Below are 20,231 nucleotides of genomic sequence, written 5' to 3'. Positions count from 1 at the left end.
TGTGTCACATATATATTTGTTATATTTGAATCTGTCATATATATATTTGCACGGATAATTAGAAATTTATAATTGCTTAGACTCTTGTTTAACTCTATTTTTTTCCTTTGAATTTGTTAATAGAGAATGGACATATACTACACGACGGCACCTAAATTTTCAATTGATTTATCTTCACAAAGATCACAACAAATAGGGCCTAGCTTAGCATTGATATTGCCGGTGGCTACGGCTAGTGTTGAAAGGGTATTTTCGGCGATGAATTATGTGAAAAACTGAGTAAGGAATTCAATGGGAGATCAATTATTGAATGATTGTTTAGTTACTTATGTTGAGAGTGAGTTATTTGATGAGGTAGATGATGAACGAATTATGCAACGATGGCAAAATATGAGTAACCGTAGAGGAAAGCTCCCTCCATTGACTTGATTTTGTAGCATTAATATATTTCTTATTTTTTGATATGTAAAAGAATATTTGTTATTTCGAATATTTGGCAGAATATATTTTTTCGCATATTATCTATTCGGTCGAATATTTCCGAATAAAGAATAAGAATCTGAATAAGAACCGAATATTTTCGAAAATGAACTGAATATTTCCGAATAGAGAATAAGAATCTGAATAAGAACCGAATAAATACCGAATAAGTTATAATTTCATTTATTTAAGTTTGAACTTATGTTTTATTTATATTTGTAGTTTTGTAATTTGTACCGTGTGTTGTTAACTTGTTCTAACTTGTGTTATGTTTTATTTATGTTTATCTATGTTTATTAGAGTTGATGCCTATATTTTTTCATTTGAAAATCCGAATATTCGGCCGCATACTGTATATGCGGTATTCGATGACTTTTCAGATATCAAATAAAAACCGAATATTAAAACACTGAATATGAATATAAAAATACTTCTATCCTACTCGTATCGTATCCATCGACACCCAAGATGAAGTGCACAACCCTCCAAGTATTACACTTGAGTACTTGACTATTTGACCCGCTGGTCTATCGAGGTTGACCCGACCCTGTTATGGGAAGTCACTGGATTATCCATGTGATCAAGTTAATTTGGTTCAAATTTTAAGGATACATTCTTTTGAGGAAAAGAACAGCAAACCGATTGCTAGCGTATCTATCACATATTGGATTTTACCGTTACCGATGGTGTTCTCTCATAGGATATTTTTCTCTGTCATCCATCCGCACTCTTCACTCTTCAGGTAAAAGTAAAGTGTAAAGTCTCAACAGTTCTGATAATAATCAAGGAAAACGAATTCGACCGAGAGAACTGGTTGAAGTATTAAACCGGAAAGAGTAAAGCACTAAAGCACGGAGGGGCAAAAGAAAGCATAAAAGAGAGGAACCAAATGATTTATGCATGCTGCATAGATTACGATCGTGATGATGCATACACTATCTATATGCTTTGATTGAAGATATCACGGCATCGATCATCATGCTTTTATCAGCAATGAATTGGCTGAATAATTGCTTTTACAACCCTCTTTTTTTTCAATACTGGAATAACTGCTCTTATAAGTTATAACAATTAATATAACACGAGTTAAGTTTTTCTACGGTCAAAGTCTATTACTTGTACAACCCGAAAACAGTATATATACGTGTATGTCCTGTAGTATTTAAAGTTTAAACAAGAATCTTTAATGAGAAGAAACTTGTTCGGCCTCGATTTTTTAAAATGGATTCTTCATCCTTGTCACTTTGTAACAAGAGATAACATAAGAAACAAGCCTGTCCTTGGCAGCATCTGTCTGTCTGATACTCTGATCGTATTAAATTAACAATTATTTTAATTTTTTCGTTGATTGAAAAAAGGGTCCGTTAGACCCCAGCTATTAACAAAGAAGGCTTCGACCGTACATTCCCCAGTAACCCCGTTACCCCACTGGCCACTGCCCTCTTCTTTTCTGTGTCCTTTTTTGAAACTTGGAATTCAATGGTTCCCGCCCATAAAAGCAAAACAAATAAAGAGAATATGAAGAGTGGAGAAAAAGAAAAAAAAAAAACGGACATCCAAAGTCTAAAAGGACACAGTAGGACCCACATCAGAACTTTGAACTTTGAGGACTTTACACGCTGTCCTAGAGAGACCTTGCTTGCATAGACTACTGTGTAGAGTTTTCACTAAATCGCCACTTTCTCTGTCTCTTAAAACAGAGAGAGAGAGAGAGAGAGAGAGGTATACTCTGCCTCTTGTTGCTGTGCTTCGCTTCTCATCAAAAATCAATCAAAATTTCAAATTGCCAATGGCTACCATTATCTTGTTGTTGTCGCTCCTTGCTTTACTCGGTCACTGTACAAGCGACACCACTCCGGCAGCACCGGCCACAGCGGTGGGAGACACAGCCTCTCTGATCCTCTTCCGTGACAGCACGGATGCTCATGGCAATCTCGCCACAAACTGGACTACTGCCGACGCTTGCACCGGCGGATGGGTTGGCGTCACCTGCTGGGGCAAGAGAGTTGTCTCCCTGTCTCTTCCCTCCCTCGACTTACGTGGCCCCATTGACACTCTATCCCATCTCGATCAGCTGCGTGTTCTCGACTTACATTCCAATAGGCTAAATGGTACTCTCTCTTGCATCTCCTCCTTGCAAAACCTCAAGCTGCTCTATCTTTCCCATAATGACTTCTCTGGGGAGATCCCTCCTGCCATAGGACAATTAACTCGTCTCCTTCGCATCGACCTTTCCAATAATAACCTTCGTGGGCCCATACCAGGTGTTGCTGTTGCCAACTTGACCCTTCTCCTAACTTTTCGAGTACAGGACAACCTTCTCTCCGGTCTCCTGCCCGATCTATCTACCATATTGCCCCGTCTTGTAGAGTTCAATGCTTCAAACAACCAACTCTCAGGCAGGGTACCAGATGGGATGCACGCTAAATTCGGCATCAGAACTTTTGCGGGTAATGGTGGTCTTTGTGGACCATTCTCTCCATTACCTCCTTGCTCTTTTATTCCCCATGAACCTCCACCCTCTATTGTTGCTACCTTGTCACCATCCTCTCAATCGGTGGTGCCATCCAACCCAGCTTCAGCATCATCCTCTATCAATTCAAACGGACCCAAAATGCCTGTTGCTAATACAGAGAGGGGGGGATTGAGCAGAGGAGCCATCATAGGGATTGTTGTGGGAAACATTGCTTTCCTATTGCTGATCCTTTCTTTGTTAACAGTCTATTGTTGCTGCTCCAATGATCCATTGAGCAATAAGCACAGAAAAGGTAACATGGACGATTTAGAGGGGGGTGAAAATCAGAAAGGGGAGCAGTCAATGGGAGCAATAGGCAGATTTAGTGATGGTGGAGAGAGCGATGGTGCCCAAAGCAAGCTTGTGTTCTTTGGGTTGGAAGGGGATGAAGAGGAAGGCAGTGACAGTAGTTGTGAGAAGAGGACGGCCACATCAATGCCAAAGAAAGGACGAAAATTTGAACTCGAACAGTTGTTAAGGGCATCAGCGGAGATGGTGGGAAAAGGGAGCCTCGGAACAGTGTACCGGGCAGTGCTTGAAGATGGACGCATGGTAGCGGTTAAGCGGTTACGGGACACCAATCCGTGTCCCAGCAAGGACTTTTACCGGTACATGGACCTTATTGGCCGTTTACGCCACCTAAATCTTGTTTGTCTTCGAGCCTTTTACTATGCCAAGCAGGAGAAACTTCTGATATATGACTTTGTTCCCAATGGCACACTCCACTCCTGCATCCATGGTAAGCATATTGATTTCAGCATTTGGTAGTCGGTACAGTTTACCCCAATATTAAGGCCTGTGTGGAAGGTGACTATTTATCAACTGAACAAGTTGTTAAGCCAAATTTAAGGAGATATGAATGTATTACCAATTGTGGGATAACTTTTGGGTCCTTTGGAATTTATTTAGACTAGGCCTCTAGCGATTTGTAAATTTCAATTAATAATTCAAAGATTTTGCCAGAAAAAATGTCATCAGTTCTTCAATAATCTCATTACAACGTTACCGTCAGAAATTTTGCCAAGCCAAGTCAGGTTTAGTAATTAATGTATGTCAGTACAAATATAGAATCGACTTGGTCAATATAGACTGCATATGCATACCAGTGTTGTAAAAAACGCCCGTGACGGTGGCCAAACCGTCACGCATATTCTTAACGGAGGCATGTTTGCGTTGGGATCCGATTAATCCACCGTTTTTTTTCAATTAATCGGCCGTTTTACTGATTAATCGGCCGATTATTCCTGTTTATTCCAATTTTTTTCAGTAATTTTTTTTTTCACATTAATTTTTTTTATGTAACAGTGTGTGATAATAAGTTTTATAAATCATGTATTGTAGTTTTATTTGTGCTTGAACATACGTACAATATTTTTTATATATGTTTTTTCTTCTTACTTACTTTAAAATTGATTAATTTTTTTTTGTATTTATTTATCATATATTTTTCTTATTAATTACTGATGTAATTTTTTCAATTAGTACGACATATTCATTTATGAAATTAAGTTGTTATTATAAACTAAATTTAGTGATTTTATGTTGGTATGTTTCATTTCTTTCACATAATATGTTATTAGTATTTGAAAAAAGTTTAACTCTAGAATTTATTTTTTCATTAAATAAATGTGTTATTGACTCATGTAAAGTGCTTGTGTATTAAAAAAAAAGTGTAGTGTCATGTTATAATAATAAAATTAAGTTAAATTAAGTTTATTTGATAAGTTTAATGAGTTAAATAAATTATTTTTAATAAACTATGATATATATACATAAATTTAATAAAAACGTTAAATTGTCCACATAATTTCGATTAATCGCTTGGTAGTGCCCCGTCCGTCCGACGACCGCATACCGTTATTTACAACACTGATGCATACACTACCTGTAAATATAATCTTACATGCATATTTTTGTACCCAGCAACACTTATAACTGAAAAAACATTATAAAACTATAAAGCAAACTTTTTTGTGCTTGCCATTAGTTGGTCTGTTAACCAGATCATACATCTATGATCTATCCAAAGGTTGTTAAATATTAATCAAGTTGTAAATTGTGTTTTTGTAGCTAATCGTGGTCCTGGGAGAGTGCCGCTGGACTGGACCGTCAGATTTAGGCTAATGCTCGGGGCTGCACGTGGGTTGGCCTGGATCCACCAAGAGTACAGCGTCTCTGGCATACCTCATGGCAACATCAAATCCTCTAACATCCTCATTGGACAGAACCATGACGCATGTATAGCTGATTTTGGGCTTTCACTTCTTCTCAGTCCTGCCCATGCCGTTGCTCGTCTGGGTGGTTACATAGCACCTGAGCAAGCCCACTCGAAAAGGCTATCTCAAGAAGCTGATGTATACAGTTTCGGTGTACTAATTTTGGAGGTGCTTACTGGGAGGGTACCAACACAATGTCCTCCCCTTCTGACCGACTCAACAAGCCAAAAGAAACATAACAAGTCAGTTGGGGTTGCCAATGTGGATGCATCAGATGTCGGGTTAGTCGAGTGGGTCCGGTTGGTGGTGCGGGAGGAGTGGACTGCTGAGGTGTTTGATGTAGAGTTGCTCAGGTACAAGGACATAGAAGAGGAGATGGTATCCATGTTGCATGTGGGCTTGGCGTGTGTGAACCAGCTGCCAGAGAATAGACCCAGCATGTCAGAGGTTGTGAAGTTAATAGAGGGTATTAGGGTAGAAGATCAGTCCACTTTATCTCCTTCAATTGCTGCTATGACTGATGATGGTGACGGTGTCAGCTGCTAAATCACCACTATTTTATATTAATTAATTAGTTCTACTACATCACCATCTATCATTCTATTGGGTTGGATATATTTGCCATTTTTGGGCATGTTGTCTTGAACCAAATTAGAAAGTGAGTACTTTTGCATGACAAAGAGAGCGCAATTCTAGAATGTAGATTGTGTAAACCGTATCGTTTGCTTGGGTTGTTTGGCAAATCATAAAATAGTATGGAACGGTGTTAATTGGCAGTATCCAAGATGGTATACTATTCAGGGCAATCGCGAAAGTGTTACTATTGAAATATTCAAAAATGTGGTGATTCTGTAATTCTTTGATAAATTATAGCTGAAGCCTGTGCATATAAAAATTGTCGCAGTAAGGAAAGCAAGATAAACAAAATCCTACATATAAAAAGTAACATACTAACATACTAACATACTAACATACTACAATTAGTAGAACTAAATAGATTACATATTATTTTATCGAGTTTTTAAAAATAATAATAGATTACACTAAAGTTTCAACAGAACTTGTGTTGCCTGCGGTTTAATATTTGATCATATGATTCGAAAAAAATAACTTTTTTTTTTTTGACAAAATACAAATAATGTAGAATGCACACATTATTTAGAAATTATAACTATAGAAAGATAAAATCTATTTCTGTTTGATACTAAGTGGCCATTTTTTTTAATACCCTTAAAAAAAGAAAATTTTAAAAATACCCTCCGATTTTTTTTTTTTTATAAATGTCCCGACCGCCTGGCCCACGGGCGGCCCAAAACACAAGTAGACCAACTGGCCCACAGGCGGTCCTCTTTTTTTTTTTTTTTAGAGATCTTAGTATTTTGATTTAAATAATTTTGTGAAGAAATTTTTTTCTTGTTTAGAGTGTATGCCAAAATATAAGACATTTGATATATTTATGAAGTGATGTCGTAACTCTTTATAAGTTTGATTTTATTTGTCAGTTTGATATCACAAGTCTAAATATAACACTAATTAAGGACTTGGTCTTTATTCAAAAATTTTCAAGCTCTGAGAGCTTGTTGATCTTCTTCTCTTTATTTATGGTACTAAAACAGTAGTTTATAGCTACTAAAATATGTTCAAACCTCAAATTAGATCTCTGTCCATGCACAAAGCACCATAGACTGACCTCTGGTATGGTACCAAGTCCAAACTCAGCACCCAAGCACTAGGCAAAGGCTGCTGGTATAGTGCAATGCACTAAAAACATCAAATTTGACCTTTGTTGGTAAATCAGCAAGTATAGATTGATACATGGATTAAACTGCAAAATTGATTACACCAGCATGTAGAGCATTAAAAAATACACATAATTGACATAAATTTCAACTTATTTGGATTTTTTTACAGTTAGTTATGAATTTCTAAAGTTTAAGTTTCGAAAAAACTTTAAACAGCCATAACTTTGGCTATGAAAGTCGGATTTGCGCGTATGAGCACATTTTGAAAAGGGGAGGACGAGACGGATCTGATTTTACCCCGAAATCTTCGGGCATCATCGTATCCAAGATCAGAATTTCAAAAAAACGTCGTTTAGGGCCTCAAAAATCCAGTTTAAGTTTTCGTTCGACTATAAGCATTAAAAAACAATGATTTTCAAACAATCTTAATAGATGGTAAAAGAATTGAAAAAAATGTAAAATTTGGTCTCCAAGCACATTTTAATATAGATTAAACATCTAACGGTTTGGATCACCTATTTGGACTTCGAAACTATAGATATGAGCACGAATTAAAACGCCCCATTTAATTCACGAAGTAGCGTAGCCTTACTCTACATGTATATATATGTAGGCTGTGGCTAATTTGCTGCCGGTGGTGTTGCCACTGTTTTTTCTATTTTTTGATGTTCAAATGACAAATCTAAACCGTTAGATGTTTAATCTATATTATAATCTACTTGGAGACCAAATTTTATATTTTTTGGAATTTTTTTACTATATATTAAGCTGGTTTGAAAACCGCTGATTTCAGTAAATTTCTGCAGCATTGAAATCAGCGGTTTTCAAACCAGCTTAATATATAGTAAAAAAATTCCAAAAAATGTAAAATTTGGTCTCCAAGTAGATTATAATATAGATTAAACATCTAACGGTTTGGATTTGTTGTTTGGACATCACACGGCTAAATATAGCCCCGACAGCACCTCTGCTGAAATGCTGCCAGCAACAATTTAGACAGACCCATATATGTATATTATATATATTATATAATATATGTATATATATATATTTATAATATATACATATATGCATGAGTTAGGTTGGGGTGCTATGGATAGCATAGTGGTCTCTATGCTACGGCTCAATATTTGAGTTTTCAAAATCCAAACGGTCGATCCGAACCATTCATCTTATTCTCTATATTAATATCTGCTTGGAGACCAAATTTTACATTTTTCTGAATTCTTTTACTATTTATTAAGTATTTTACAAAATTGTTGATCCAACGGTGGCTGCACAAAACAGTAAAACCGTTGGATTAGCGATTTTCAAAGTGGCTTAATAAATAGTAAAAAAATTCAGAAAATTATAAAATTTGGTCTCCAAGCAGATATTAATATGGAGAATAAGATGAACGGTTCAGATCAACCGTTTGGATTTTGAAAACTCGAATATTGAGCCGTAACATAAAGGCCACTATGCTATCCATAGCACCCCAGCCTAACTCTATATACATATATTATAAAAAAAATGAGTTTATAAAAAAAAAATTGTATATATGTATATGTATATATTTATATGTGTATATGTATATGTGTATATGTATATCTGTATATGTGTATGTTTATATGTCTATATTTATATGTATATATGTATATATTATACATATATTATAAAAATCGAAAAAAGAGAAGAAGGTCAACAAGCTGTCAGAGCTTGAAATTTTTTGAATAAAGACCAAGTCCTCAATTAGTGTTATATTTAGACTTGTGATATCCAACTGACAAATAAAATCAAAGTTCACAAAAAAAAAAATCAAAGTTATAAAGAGTTACGACATCATTTCATAAATATAACAAATGTCTTATTTTTTGGCATACACTCTAAACAAGAAAACTTTTTTTTCACAAAATTATTTAAATCAAAATACTAAGATCTCTAAAAAAAAAAAGAGGACCGCCCGTCCCACGGGCGGTTAGTGCTGTGACCCGCCCATGGGCCAGGCAGTCCGCTTGTGTTTTGGGCCGCCCGTGGGTCAGACGGTTGGGGCATTTATTAAAAAAAAAAATCGGAGGGCATTTTTAAAATTTTCTTTTTTTAAGGGAAAAAAAATGGGCGGATACTAAGCTTCTTTTCTATGTTTATTTTACCTTACAATTTTAGTATGATATACTTTCGTATGTTTATAGTGATTTTAGTCTATTCTGTTCTTAAATCTCTGATTCAAAATAATTTATTTGTTATATATTTCATATAAATCATACATTATAAAAGACATTGTATGTCCTTTTACAAATTAAAAAATTTATACAAATAATACACACACACACATTTCTACCCTTTTTAATACTGAGTAATTGATTTAGTGAAAAATAATGTTTGTTATCATGTAAAAAATGATGTTTACATATGCTGTTTATTTTATTTTATTCAAGTATATATAAAAATATTGCTTGATATAGTTTTTATTTTTATTTTACACGTTGTATACAAATTTCTAGAATAATATTTTGGCTCAATTACAAGTATTTTGTGTTCTTTATTAACTGTGTTTATAAAAATTTAAATAGAAAGTATCCATTAAATTTATCAAACATTTCTTTCTGAATTATTTTAGTTGTTCTTTTTTCATATAATATTTTAATATATATATTACGGATATATTTTTTATTTATTTCTTGTCTAGATGATTTTACAAAAAACCTCTACTTTATTCAAGTATCTATAAAAAAAAATATTCCTTGATATAGTTTATTTTATTTTATTTTACACATTGTATACAAATTTCTAGAATAATATTTTGGCTCAATTACAAGTATTTTGAGTTCTTTATTAACTCTGTTTATAAAATATTTAAATAGAAATTGTTCATTAAATTTATCAAACATTTCTTTCTGAATTATTTTAGTTGTTCTTTTTTCATATAATATTTTAAGGGTAAGGCTAAGGTGCTATGGGGTCCTATTGATTTTGCAGTGCGAAAGTGACCTGTCAGATATCGTGTTTTACTTTTCTTCTAGTATTTAAAGCTATAAAATTAGATCCGAAGTCTTTGATTCTTATTTAGTTAGCACTTTTCTTCTTATTGTTATTTGTTAAGACGGCGGAAGCTTTACAATATTAGTTATAATATCGTACTTTTACTATATAAATAGAGCTTTTTTTGTTAAATCATCTAGACAAGAAATAAATAAAAAAAATATCCGTATATATATATATAAATATGGGTAAGGCTACGGTGCTATGGCTCAATATTTGAGTTTTCAAAATTCAAACGGTCGATCCGAACCGTTCATCTTATTCTCCATATTAATATGTGTAGGGGTAGCAACGAGCTGTTAAAGAACGAGCTAGGCTACACTTGTACTCGGCTTGTTAGTGTATCAAGCTGAGCGAGCGAGTTTACATTTTAGGTCCCGAGCTAATTTTAACTCGATCCACTAACGAACGAGCTGTTACCGATCAAGTCGGGCGAATACCAATCGGGCCATGAGCCATGAGCTTTTTTGCCAGTCCTAAATATTTGTTTGGAGACCAAATTTTACATTTTTTGAAAATTTGTTACTATTTTTTTAGATAGGTAGAAAATCAAATATCTGAATGGTGCAGAATTTTGTAGATCAACTGATTTTCTACCTATCTAAAAAAATAGTAAAAAATTTCCAAAAAATGTAAAATTTGGTCTCCAAACATTATTAATACGGAGAACAAGATGAACGGTTCGGATCGACCATTTGGATTTTGAAAACTCGAATATTGAGCCGTAGCACCGTAGCCTTACCCATATTTTAATATATATATTACGGATATTTTATTTATTTATTTCTTGACTAGATGATTTTACAAAAAAAGCTCTATTTATATAGTAAAAGTACGATATTATAACTAATATTGTAAAGCTTCCGCCGTCTTAACAAATAACAATAAGAAGAAAAGTGCTAACTAAATAAGAATCAAGGACTTCGGATCTAATTTTACAGCTTTAAATACTAGAAGAAAAGTAAAACACGATATATGACAGGTCACTTTCGCACTGCAAAATCAATAGGACCCCATCTCCGCGTAATTATTATAAATCTAAAAGAGGGCTTGGTGTGTCGGAAAAAGCATTGAATCTGACCAAAATTTCGTTTTTTTTTTTTCACACATTTCCGTATGCTATGGTTGGGAAGGAAGGTTGAAGTTGAACTTCCTTTCTTCCTTTCTTTTTTTTTTTTTTTTGGTCGTAGAAGGTTTAGACATATTCTAATATTGAACTCACCAAACAGAGTACGGAGAGATTAACCCGTTGCAATGTGAAATTCTTTGTTGATGTTATTAACTTCGGTAAATTTGGTAAACAGGCCCATTCGAACTTTTCAATAGGAACAATGGCCGGCCCAATAAATAAATGTTAATTAACAAGCCTTCCACCGGCCTGTAACGATACCTGTTTAAATGCACAAATCAGAATATTCTACCCGTCTCTGTCCCGACTTCAGAAAAATTAACAATAATGTCACTAATGTAAGATGTTTAATAGTTTCCTACCTACCCTTTCGACGAGCTGATGTGCTCAGATAATTGATTAACAGTTTAATTACGCTGACTTTTAATATACATTCATAATTGCATATATGCGAGTTTGGTTTTCTGATATAAATATCTTACTATTTTTAAATGTCGCACTATGTAAATTTAATCAAACTACGGATGAAAGCATACACAATTTGTCAAAATTTTGCAGAATTCATTGGTTGCAGTCTACTCAAAGCCTTTTAGATGTATGTATGGGGGATTCAATAAGACCAACTGTCTTTTTTTTTTTTTTCTTTTATTGTGATCGAGATTTATTTTTAGCTCATCCTAATTTGTTTGGGACTAAAGACTTGGTTGTTGTTGTTGTTGTATCTGTAAGTACAGATTAATTTTGCTCTCCCACAAAACTTTATTTGTCTTTCTTTGAAATTCATATTTTTAATTATAGTTAAATTTATAGTTAAATTATTTTTTTAATTATAATTTGATATTTAGAATTAAAAGTTAGAAAATTGGATAAATAGAAATTAGGACATTGTTTTTTTATTCAATATCAAATTAACTAATGAGTTTAGATCCAATTAGTTGTTTATATCCAATTCTCTATTTTAATACCCTCTTACAAAATATTCTGAATTTGTCCATATATTTGTCAAAAATTAACAATTCCATGGTTACCCAGAAAAGACGTAAGTTTCGGCCTAATATCATTAGGTTTGGTTTTGAGGGTTCTCTGTTCCCATCTCATTCACCCATGCGGCTTCACGATATAATTTTCTATTACGTATTTGTCTAGTCTTTCCTTCTTCTTTTTTTGTACCGAATTATTTTTCATGCGACTTGTCAAAATTTTTATTAATATAAAAAAAAATCAAAATTTACAAATCAGCACAGATTTTATAAATATTTCAAAAACTACCCAAACCGAAGAATTATTTTCTCGATCCAGACCCTAAATCCGGAAAATAATTTTCTTGTTTCTCAAATCCTATTTCCAGAAATTAACCTCTCGGTTTTAGGATTTTTTATATTTTTAAATAAATAGAAGATATTATGATTTATTTATTTTTTGTATTAAAATATTAAAAATATTTTTATATTTATTTAAAAATAGATGGAATACATAATACTATATAATTGAATTTATTAGAAAGACTGTGAGAAATATCTTGGATCAATATTTTTCAGGCCGGATTTTTTGCAGCTGTAAGAAAGATTAAAATATTTATTTGTGTTAATGAAAAAAATAAAATGTTCTTGGATCTGAATTATTGATTCCGGTTCAAAAGTCACTTATATCACTTATAGATGAATAAAGAAATTATTGTGGTCATTCTAGTATATTAAAATTTTAAGGTATTTCATCTATTTTGAAAAAAAAATCACAATAATTACGAAATGTTAAATCAATTTTTTTTTTTCAAAAATAACATTAAAAAGATGCTGGATTGTACCGGACTCTTTAATAAAAAAAAATTATGTTTTTATCCATACACGCTTAGGTCTTATTTGATCGTGGAGTAAGAGGTGGAATAAACTCCTTACTCTACACTTAATTGGCTAAATGAGGAATAAAAAAAGAGAAGTAAGGTGGAGTAATGTGAATTAATCCGTATAAGTTACTTCTCCCGAAGTATTTAACTTCATACTTCATCTGTAGGATCCACTGTTATAGTCTGAGACTCATTTTTCAACACCTTACTCCTTTCGATGGATTAATTTAAACCACTAATCAAACTATCAAATAAGATATAAAATATGTGAAATAAAATAGAATAAGCTATTTAATCCTTGTTAACTTTACTCTATATATATCTAAATATAACCTTAAGTATTTACATCATTTCTATTTTATTTTCATTGGCATCAATAGCTCTTATCTATGAACTGATGCGGATAGTTTTTAAAAGCCGAATGTCAAATTATTTTTACGCATGTGCAGAGAAAAGTAACATTAAATTTTCATATAGTTTTTAAATTATGCTATTTTTAAAATTTATCATTAGAATTGTTTTTTGGACCGTGGTATGGAAAAAATATATAGCAAGGAAAAAAATAATTTGAAGGTAAGACAACTTGACAATAATTGTCTGTATCAGAAATATTTTGTGCGCAAATAAATATTTTTTAAAAACATTAATAAAAAGTTTAATAGTAAACAATAAAATCAGACAGCAGTAATTCAACGTAAAAAAAAAAAAATTATTGTTTCAAAATTATATCACACTTCGGAGTTCGGACACATCAAATATATATCTTTCTAAATAATAAGAAAAAAGACGACGTGTGAGTTGTTCGTTCGAAAAATAATAATATATACAACGTAACCTATAATATCTGAAGTGCTTAGTTGTTCGTTCAAAAATTTAGAATTAATTTCAAAAAATAAATTTAAACCGTGGAAACCATTTACTTCATAAGTCAATTAAATTTATAAAATTTTAAATTAATTTAATATAAAATTAATCAAACAAAAAATAATAAAACATGGACGAATTAAAATTAATTCATACATATTCGATTCCTCTCTCGTTGGAAAAGGATATTCATGTTGTTTATGGATGACATGCTTAATTGATTTATAAATTAAATGATTAAATCGTGATTAGTAAAATATAAACTATAGACATATACAAAATATCAATAAATAATATTTATTAATTATACTCTCCTATTATATATCCAGCTAAATAGAAACTAATAATTATTATTTTTCCACTCCGTTTCCTTCAAACACTCGCAATTCAAATAAAATATAAACAGGCTGCGTTTAATTGGGGAGGTGATGAGCTCGTGATTTTTTTTTATAAATCATAAGTTAAAAAAATCAATATAATTTTTTTTTTTACAAAAATCACAAGTATAGAATAGACTATTCAGTACATTCCATTTAAATTCAAATAGTCTATTCAGTACTATTCACTTTTATTTTTTATGTGACATTGTTCACATAAAAAATTACAGTGCGGGAGTTACCGAATATGCTATGTGGTATTATTTGGATTTAAATGAGACGTACCAATGATCTATTCAATATTTATGATTTTTGTTAAAAAAAAAAAAATCACGTTAGTTTTTAACTTATGGTATTTATGATCTATACAAAAAAAAAAAAAAAAAAAAACTCGTAGCCAAAGGTAGGCGCGGCAACATTCTAGAACATCGGACCGTTAATTGAACAATCTTGACCAGTCAAATGTACGGAAAGTCGGTGATCGGACGGTCCGCGCTTGTGCCCCCCTTTTTTTTCCGATTTCAGGAAGCGCCCTCTGTTTCCTGTGTCTGGTCTCGTGAGAGTCTCCTGTTTCCACGAATTAATTTTTATTTTCATATGTACATTATTCCCTGGCCTATTTGTAACAACTTGTTTTTCTCTGTTTTTGTAACTTGCTACAAAGGATCACTCATTGATGATGTCACAGAATTTGTAATGGACAGGTGGCGTCAAAAACCTTTCGCCCCACATTTGACCCTGAATTAAATAATCTAATTAATGGCGAAACCGGCGTCTGGAATGTTGGGGACCTAAATGTGCTTGTAATCAATTGTTTTGCTTTTCTTGGGGAATAAGTCCGATTGATTGGGGAATAACGAAGAACAAGCACGACAATATATACACTTTTTTCCTTCTTTACTTGTGTCAATTTTGTATATTATTTTCTTTTTACAGCAGATATTAATATAAAACGAATTCGCTTTCATGGAAAAACCAAAGAGAAATATGTGAAAAATATATTAACATATGTGGCCTCTGTCTCTTCGAAGTCTTGGAGGATATTTGTTCTCCCATTTGAATTAGTATATTATTTTCGAAATTTTCCTTTTTGAGTATGAAAATGGCAACTACATTGGCTCTCCATTTTGAACACAGGAGGCACGAATCTCACGCAACTTTATTTGTGAGCACATTCTAAACTTATTATTCTAAAGTATTATTTGTGTCTTAAAATTCAGCGAAACTATTTTAAAAGAATTATTTTAAGAGCAGTTACTCGACTATTTATTCTATTTAATTTTGGATCAATCAATTTTAAATTTTATTATTTTAATCATCGAAGTAAGGTCTTATTTAAATCAGTTTTCTATTTATACAATTCAAATACCCGCAAATAGAAACCAATTCTCAAAAGATTCGCTTCTAAATTCGTATTAACCGATAAATTTCACATGCTAAATAAGAAGTCCTTAATATCTTTTTAAAATTATGTCATAATATTGACGTGATATCAACACCCACACGATATTAAAATTATTTTTATCATATTACAATAATAGGTAGAAAAAGGGAATATGGATCCTTGTTAGGAAAGACGAAGAAATACTTTATTCCGATAGTTTTGGTGATTGACTACTTGAGATTAATACTCTGTGAAAAAAAAAACTAATAAAACAGAAAAAAGAAATAAAAACTATATAAAAATGATAATAGATATATAACAATTATAAGAGATAATGAGATAATGGGAAGACAAGTGCAAGAGTGGAAAAAACGTGTTGTGACATGATTAAGTTGAGTTTTTATGCGTCGTGTTATATTGTGATTAAAATGTTAAAGGGTGGTTACAATACGTGAATAGTCACGTCGTGTTCAAATATGCTATGACCAAATGTAATTCATGTGACTCGTATGACAATTTTATCATAATTTAAGTTAGTTTATTGAAGATTCACCATTTGATTAAGATCTAACGGTTCTAATTACATGTGACTCTCGTGACTACGTGCCGTGTCTTGACTAGATCTTTAACATGCTGTGTCGTATCGTGTCAAATTTTTGAAAAAATAATTACGACACGAGACACGCAAATTACGGCACGTAACCGACATACATACCGCACTGTTCCGTATTGCAATCGCGCCGTTTCGTAACGAAACCGGCTCTGGTGTTCCATTTTTACCAGTCAACCGGCTGGTCTGAATTGTGTATATTCAAGGGGCGTGGCCGCGAGGCTCCTTTTTATATTCTCAGCAGCCTCAAATCTTCGCAGTGTTCTTCTTTCCCCTTTCCTCGTCTAAAAAAGAAGCAGATCTTGTTTCTTCTCAAGTCCCTAGTCTCTCTTCAACCCCAATCGATTGTTTCGACTAAACGAAACTAAGAAAATGCATTCGACAAACCTCTTGCTAGAAGAGCCTATCAGGATGGCCTCCATCCTCGAACCCTCAAAGGCTGTAAGAGAGCCTCTCTCTCTCTCTCTCTCTCTCTCTACCGTAAAATAAAATCAAAATCGGCCAAAGATTACTGATCTGCTTGTAGATCGGAGCTAGAGTTGGTTAGTATTTAATAAAGCAAGTTGTGATTTGGTTAATTGATGTGGTTATTTGTATTACAAATTTGCAGAGCTTTTTCCCTGCTATGACGAAGATAGTGGGGACGCTGGGTCCCAAGTCGCGCTCCGTTGACACCATCTCTTCCTGCCTCAAGTCTGGGATGTCAGGTACCTCTAAATAGCTTCTCATTTTCTTGTTATTTTGTACGATTTATTTCAGTAATTGGTTTTCTAGTTTTTAATCATGCTAATATTTCGGTTGAATTTCAGTGGCTCGCTTTGATTTTTCATGGGGGGACTTAGAATATCATCAGGAAACCTTGGAAAATCTCAAGGTTGCAATAAAAGCAACAAAGAAGCTATGTGCTGTAAGTTTCCTCCCACCCTATTCATACTCCTAGGTTATTTCTATCAAGGAAATTTATATGTGATAGTTGTTCCTTTGATGAATTATAACAGGTGATGTTAGATACCGTGGGCCCAGAGTTGCAGGTGGTGAACAAAAGTGAAATTGTAATTACACTTGAGGAAAATGCATCTGTTGTGTTGACCCCTGATCAGGGTAAAGAAGCAACAAATGAGGTCCTTCCCATTAATTTTAATGGGCTAGCCAAGGCAAGCATTCTCCTCATCTTATCTCACAGACAGTGTTTTGAATCTCTCAGGTTTTCTATTACCATGTACAAATGAAGGTTTGAAACTTTCTTGTGCTTTCTTGTAGGCTGTAAAACCAGGCGACACAATATTTATGGGGCAATATTTGTTCACCGGTAGTGAAACAACCTCGGTTTGGTTAGAGGTATGTGCTTACTTCAATTGTCTATACTAAATTTTGCTATTACTATACTATTTTGTGGTGTATATAAATTGTGGTACTTTCAGGTATCTGAGTTGAAGGGGGATGATGTAGTGTGTGTAATAAAGAATTCAGCCACACTTTCTGGCTCTCTGTTCACTCTGCATGCATCTCAAGTCCACATCGATCTTCCAACTCTCACTGACAGTGATAAGGAGGTTATTAGCAAATGGGGTGCTGTTAATAAGATTGACTTCCTTTCTTTGTCTTATACCAGGCATGCTAAGGATGTTAGAGATGTGAGATTCTTTATTTATCCTTTCCAATTATCTAATGTGTGTTTTCTTTATTCGTTACTTCGTGTGTTTGCAAGTGCTTACTCAGTAAAACATGGTTAAGCTGCTCTTTTTTTCATCCTTTTCTACAAGTGTGTTCAGCTACTGATACTATTTCCTTGCTTCAGGCCCGGGAAGCTCTATCTAAATTTGGTGATCTACAACAGACCCAGATTTTTGCAAAAATTGAAAACGTCGAGGTAATTTAGTTTGCAACAAGATGGATAAGGCATATTTTAGATTTCCTTTTTTTTCCTAGATTGATTTGATTTTTCTGATCAGGGTTTGACCCACTTTGATGAGATTCTGAGTGAAGCAGATGGAATTATTCTTTCACGTGGTAACCTTGGAATTGACCTTCCCCCGGAAAAGGTTAGTATTTAATTATTTATTCCTTAATATGTTATCTTTTTGGGGTAATTTTACTCAGATATGCAAAATAATCTTCATGCACGAGGGGAATACTCACTAAAAAATATTCTGCATGATAAATGGAATCCAGGTGTTTTTGTTTCAAAAGGCTGCGCTATTTAAGTGTAACATGGCTGGAAAGCCGGCAGTGGTTACACGTGTTGTGGACAGTATGACTGACAACCTACGTCCTACCCGTGCTGAGGCTACTGATGTTGCAAATGCTGTCCTTGATGGTAGTTATTTCCCCCCTTTTTTCCTTATGTTAACGTTGTGAGCTAGATTTTGTTTTCTAATTTTTAAGTAAATTATAATTTGTTATTCAGGGAGCGATGCAATTCTTCTGGGCGCGGAGACGCTAAGAGGCTTATACCCTGTTGAGACTATTTCCATTGTGGGCAAAATTTGTGCTGAGGTAGTTTTCTTTCTGTTTTTTCATATATAATTCTACCAAAACGTGTTTCCTTTTCCTTATCAAGTTTTTGACCCATTGGATGATCGAACTTTCATTTTTGCAGGCTGAGAAGGTGTTCAACCAAGATATATATTTTAAGAGAACTGTTAAGTTTGTTGGTGAGCCAATGTCTCATTTGGAGTCTATTGCTTCTTCTGCGGTAAGATATATATTTTAATCTATATTCAGTAAAGCATTGACTTATTACTTGAGCATGTTATTTTTGAAACATTGTATTGTTAATTTCACTTTAACGATATTATTCAGTTTTATTGTTGTTATCTTTTGGGCATGGGATGCGGGTCTCACACCAGTGAGAACACCGGGTTTCAAACCTGCACAAGTTTTTATTACTGTTACTTTCAAGTTATTATCAACTACTTCTTAGTATACATATGCTGTGTGTAGGTGCGTGCTGCTATAAAAGTCAAGGCTTCTGTCATCATCTGCTTCACATCCTCTGGAAGAGCAGCAAGGTATGCTACCGAAAATTTACTTTTGACTTATTTGTAATGAAAATTATGCAATTTTTGTAGTGTAATGATGGTTACTCTTTTGGTTTGTTATTTCTGTAGGCTGATAGCTAAGTACAGGCCAACCATGCCGGTTCTATCTGTTGTCATTCCTCGTCTCAAGACAAACCAGCTTCGCTGGAGTTTCACTGGTGCTTTTGAGGTGTGTCTCCATGCATTATTATGTTTCCAATATTAGCTTATATTTACTGCAATGTTGGTCAGGTAAAAAAGTTAAAAATCCAAAGGCTTGATCATAATCAGGTCATGCACTTCTATTCACAAGTTCAAGGTTTAAGGAATTTTGGCAGTATCCTTGATGAATTATGGGACCTGAAAGCTCCCTATGCGAACCATCTATTTGTGATTCACTTGAATAATCTTTGAAAAGAAACTATATGCAATTACAAAAATGGTGCTGAGAACTAAATTAAAATGTAGGCAAGGCAGTCACTCATTGTTAGGGGTCTCTTCCCAATGCTGGCCGATCCCCGCCACCCTGTAAGTGCTATTATATTCCATTTGTTGTCATACATATCTTACCAAACCAATGGAAGGTTTGCAGTTTCGTTGATAATGAAATTGTTTTCTGACATGCTCTGCCAGGCTGAGTCTACTAGTGCAACAAATGAATCTGTTTTGAAGGTGGCTCTGGACCATGGCAAGGCCTCGGGCATTATAAAGTCACATGATCGTGTTGTTGTCTGCCAAAAGCTTGGAGATTCTTCTGTTGTGAAAATCATAGAGTTGGAGGATTAGATTTTTGTTGGAAATTTTGTTATCTATTAACATGGTGTTTCACGCACCATTCTTAGTGAATACATAAAAAGACTTCTCTATTTATAACATCATGCATGTTAAGAGCAAGACTGTGGAGTAGTCTGCAAACTCATAGCTCATTTTTTGGAAGTCCGTTGTTATATTAAATACTTATATTTTGGTTGTGGTTGAGCTTGAAAGTGAATCAAATTTACTATGTTGTTAGTTAGCTCTCGAGTTTTTC

The 20,231-nt window shown here is 33.6% G+C and overlaps 2 protein-coding genes across 2 annotated transcripts; both read left to right on the top strand.

Moving 5' to 3' along the window:
* Positions 1–2,131: 2,131 nt before the first annotated feature.
* Positions 2,132–5,891, top strand: LOC144544986 (Leucine-rich repeat protein kinase family protein). The gene is made up of 2 exons (XM_078293546.1): positions 2,132–3,734; positions 5,066–5,891. Exons 1-2 carry the CDS (start codon positions 2,270–2,272, stop codon positions 5,755–5,757), a joined length of 2,157 nt encoding a protein of 718 aa, XP_078149672.1. The 5' UTR covers positions 2,132–2,269; the 3' UTR covers positions 5,758–5,891.
* A 10,464-nt stretch (positions 5,892–16,355) lies between these two features.
* Positions 16,356–20,216, top strand: LOC144545003 (pyruvate kinase 1, cytosolic). The gene is made up of 15 exons (XM_078293560.1): positions 16,356–16,622; positions 16,792–16,888; positions 16,991–17,088; positions 17,180–17,335; positions 17,442–17,519; positions 17,603–17,815; positions 17,980–18,051; positions 18,134–18,223; positions 18,354–18,498; positions 18,589–18,677; positions 18,781–18,876; positions 19,125–19,192; positions 19,292–19,391; positions 19,670–19,729; positions 19,835–20,216. Exons 1-15 carry the CDS (start codon positions 16,554–16,556, stop codon positions 19,985–19,987), a joined length of 1,584 nt encoding a protein of 527 aa, XP_078149686.1. The 5' UTR covers positions 16,356–16,553; the 3' UTR covers positions 19,988–20,216.
* The last annotated feature ends 15 nt before the right edge of the window (positions 20,217–20,231 follow it).

This window comes from Carex rostrata, chromosome 2, assembly GCF_964058835.1.
Source record: "Carex rostrata chromosome 2, lpCarRost1.2, whole genome shotgun sequence".
NCBI lineage: Eukaryota > Viridiplantae > Streptophyta > Magnoliopsida > Poales > Cyperaceae > Carex > Carex rostrata.
The sequence above is the reverse complement of the archived record's forward strand: the minus strand, read 5'-3'. Positions and strand labels throughout refer to the sequence as shown.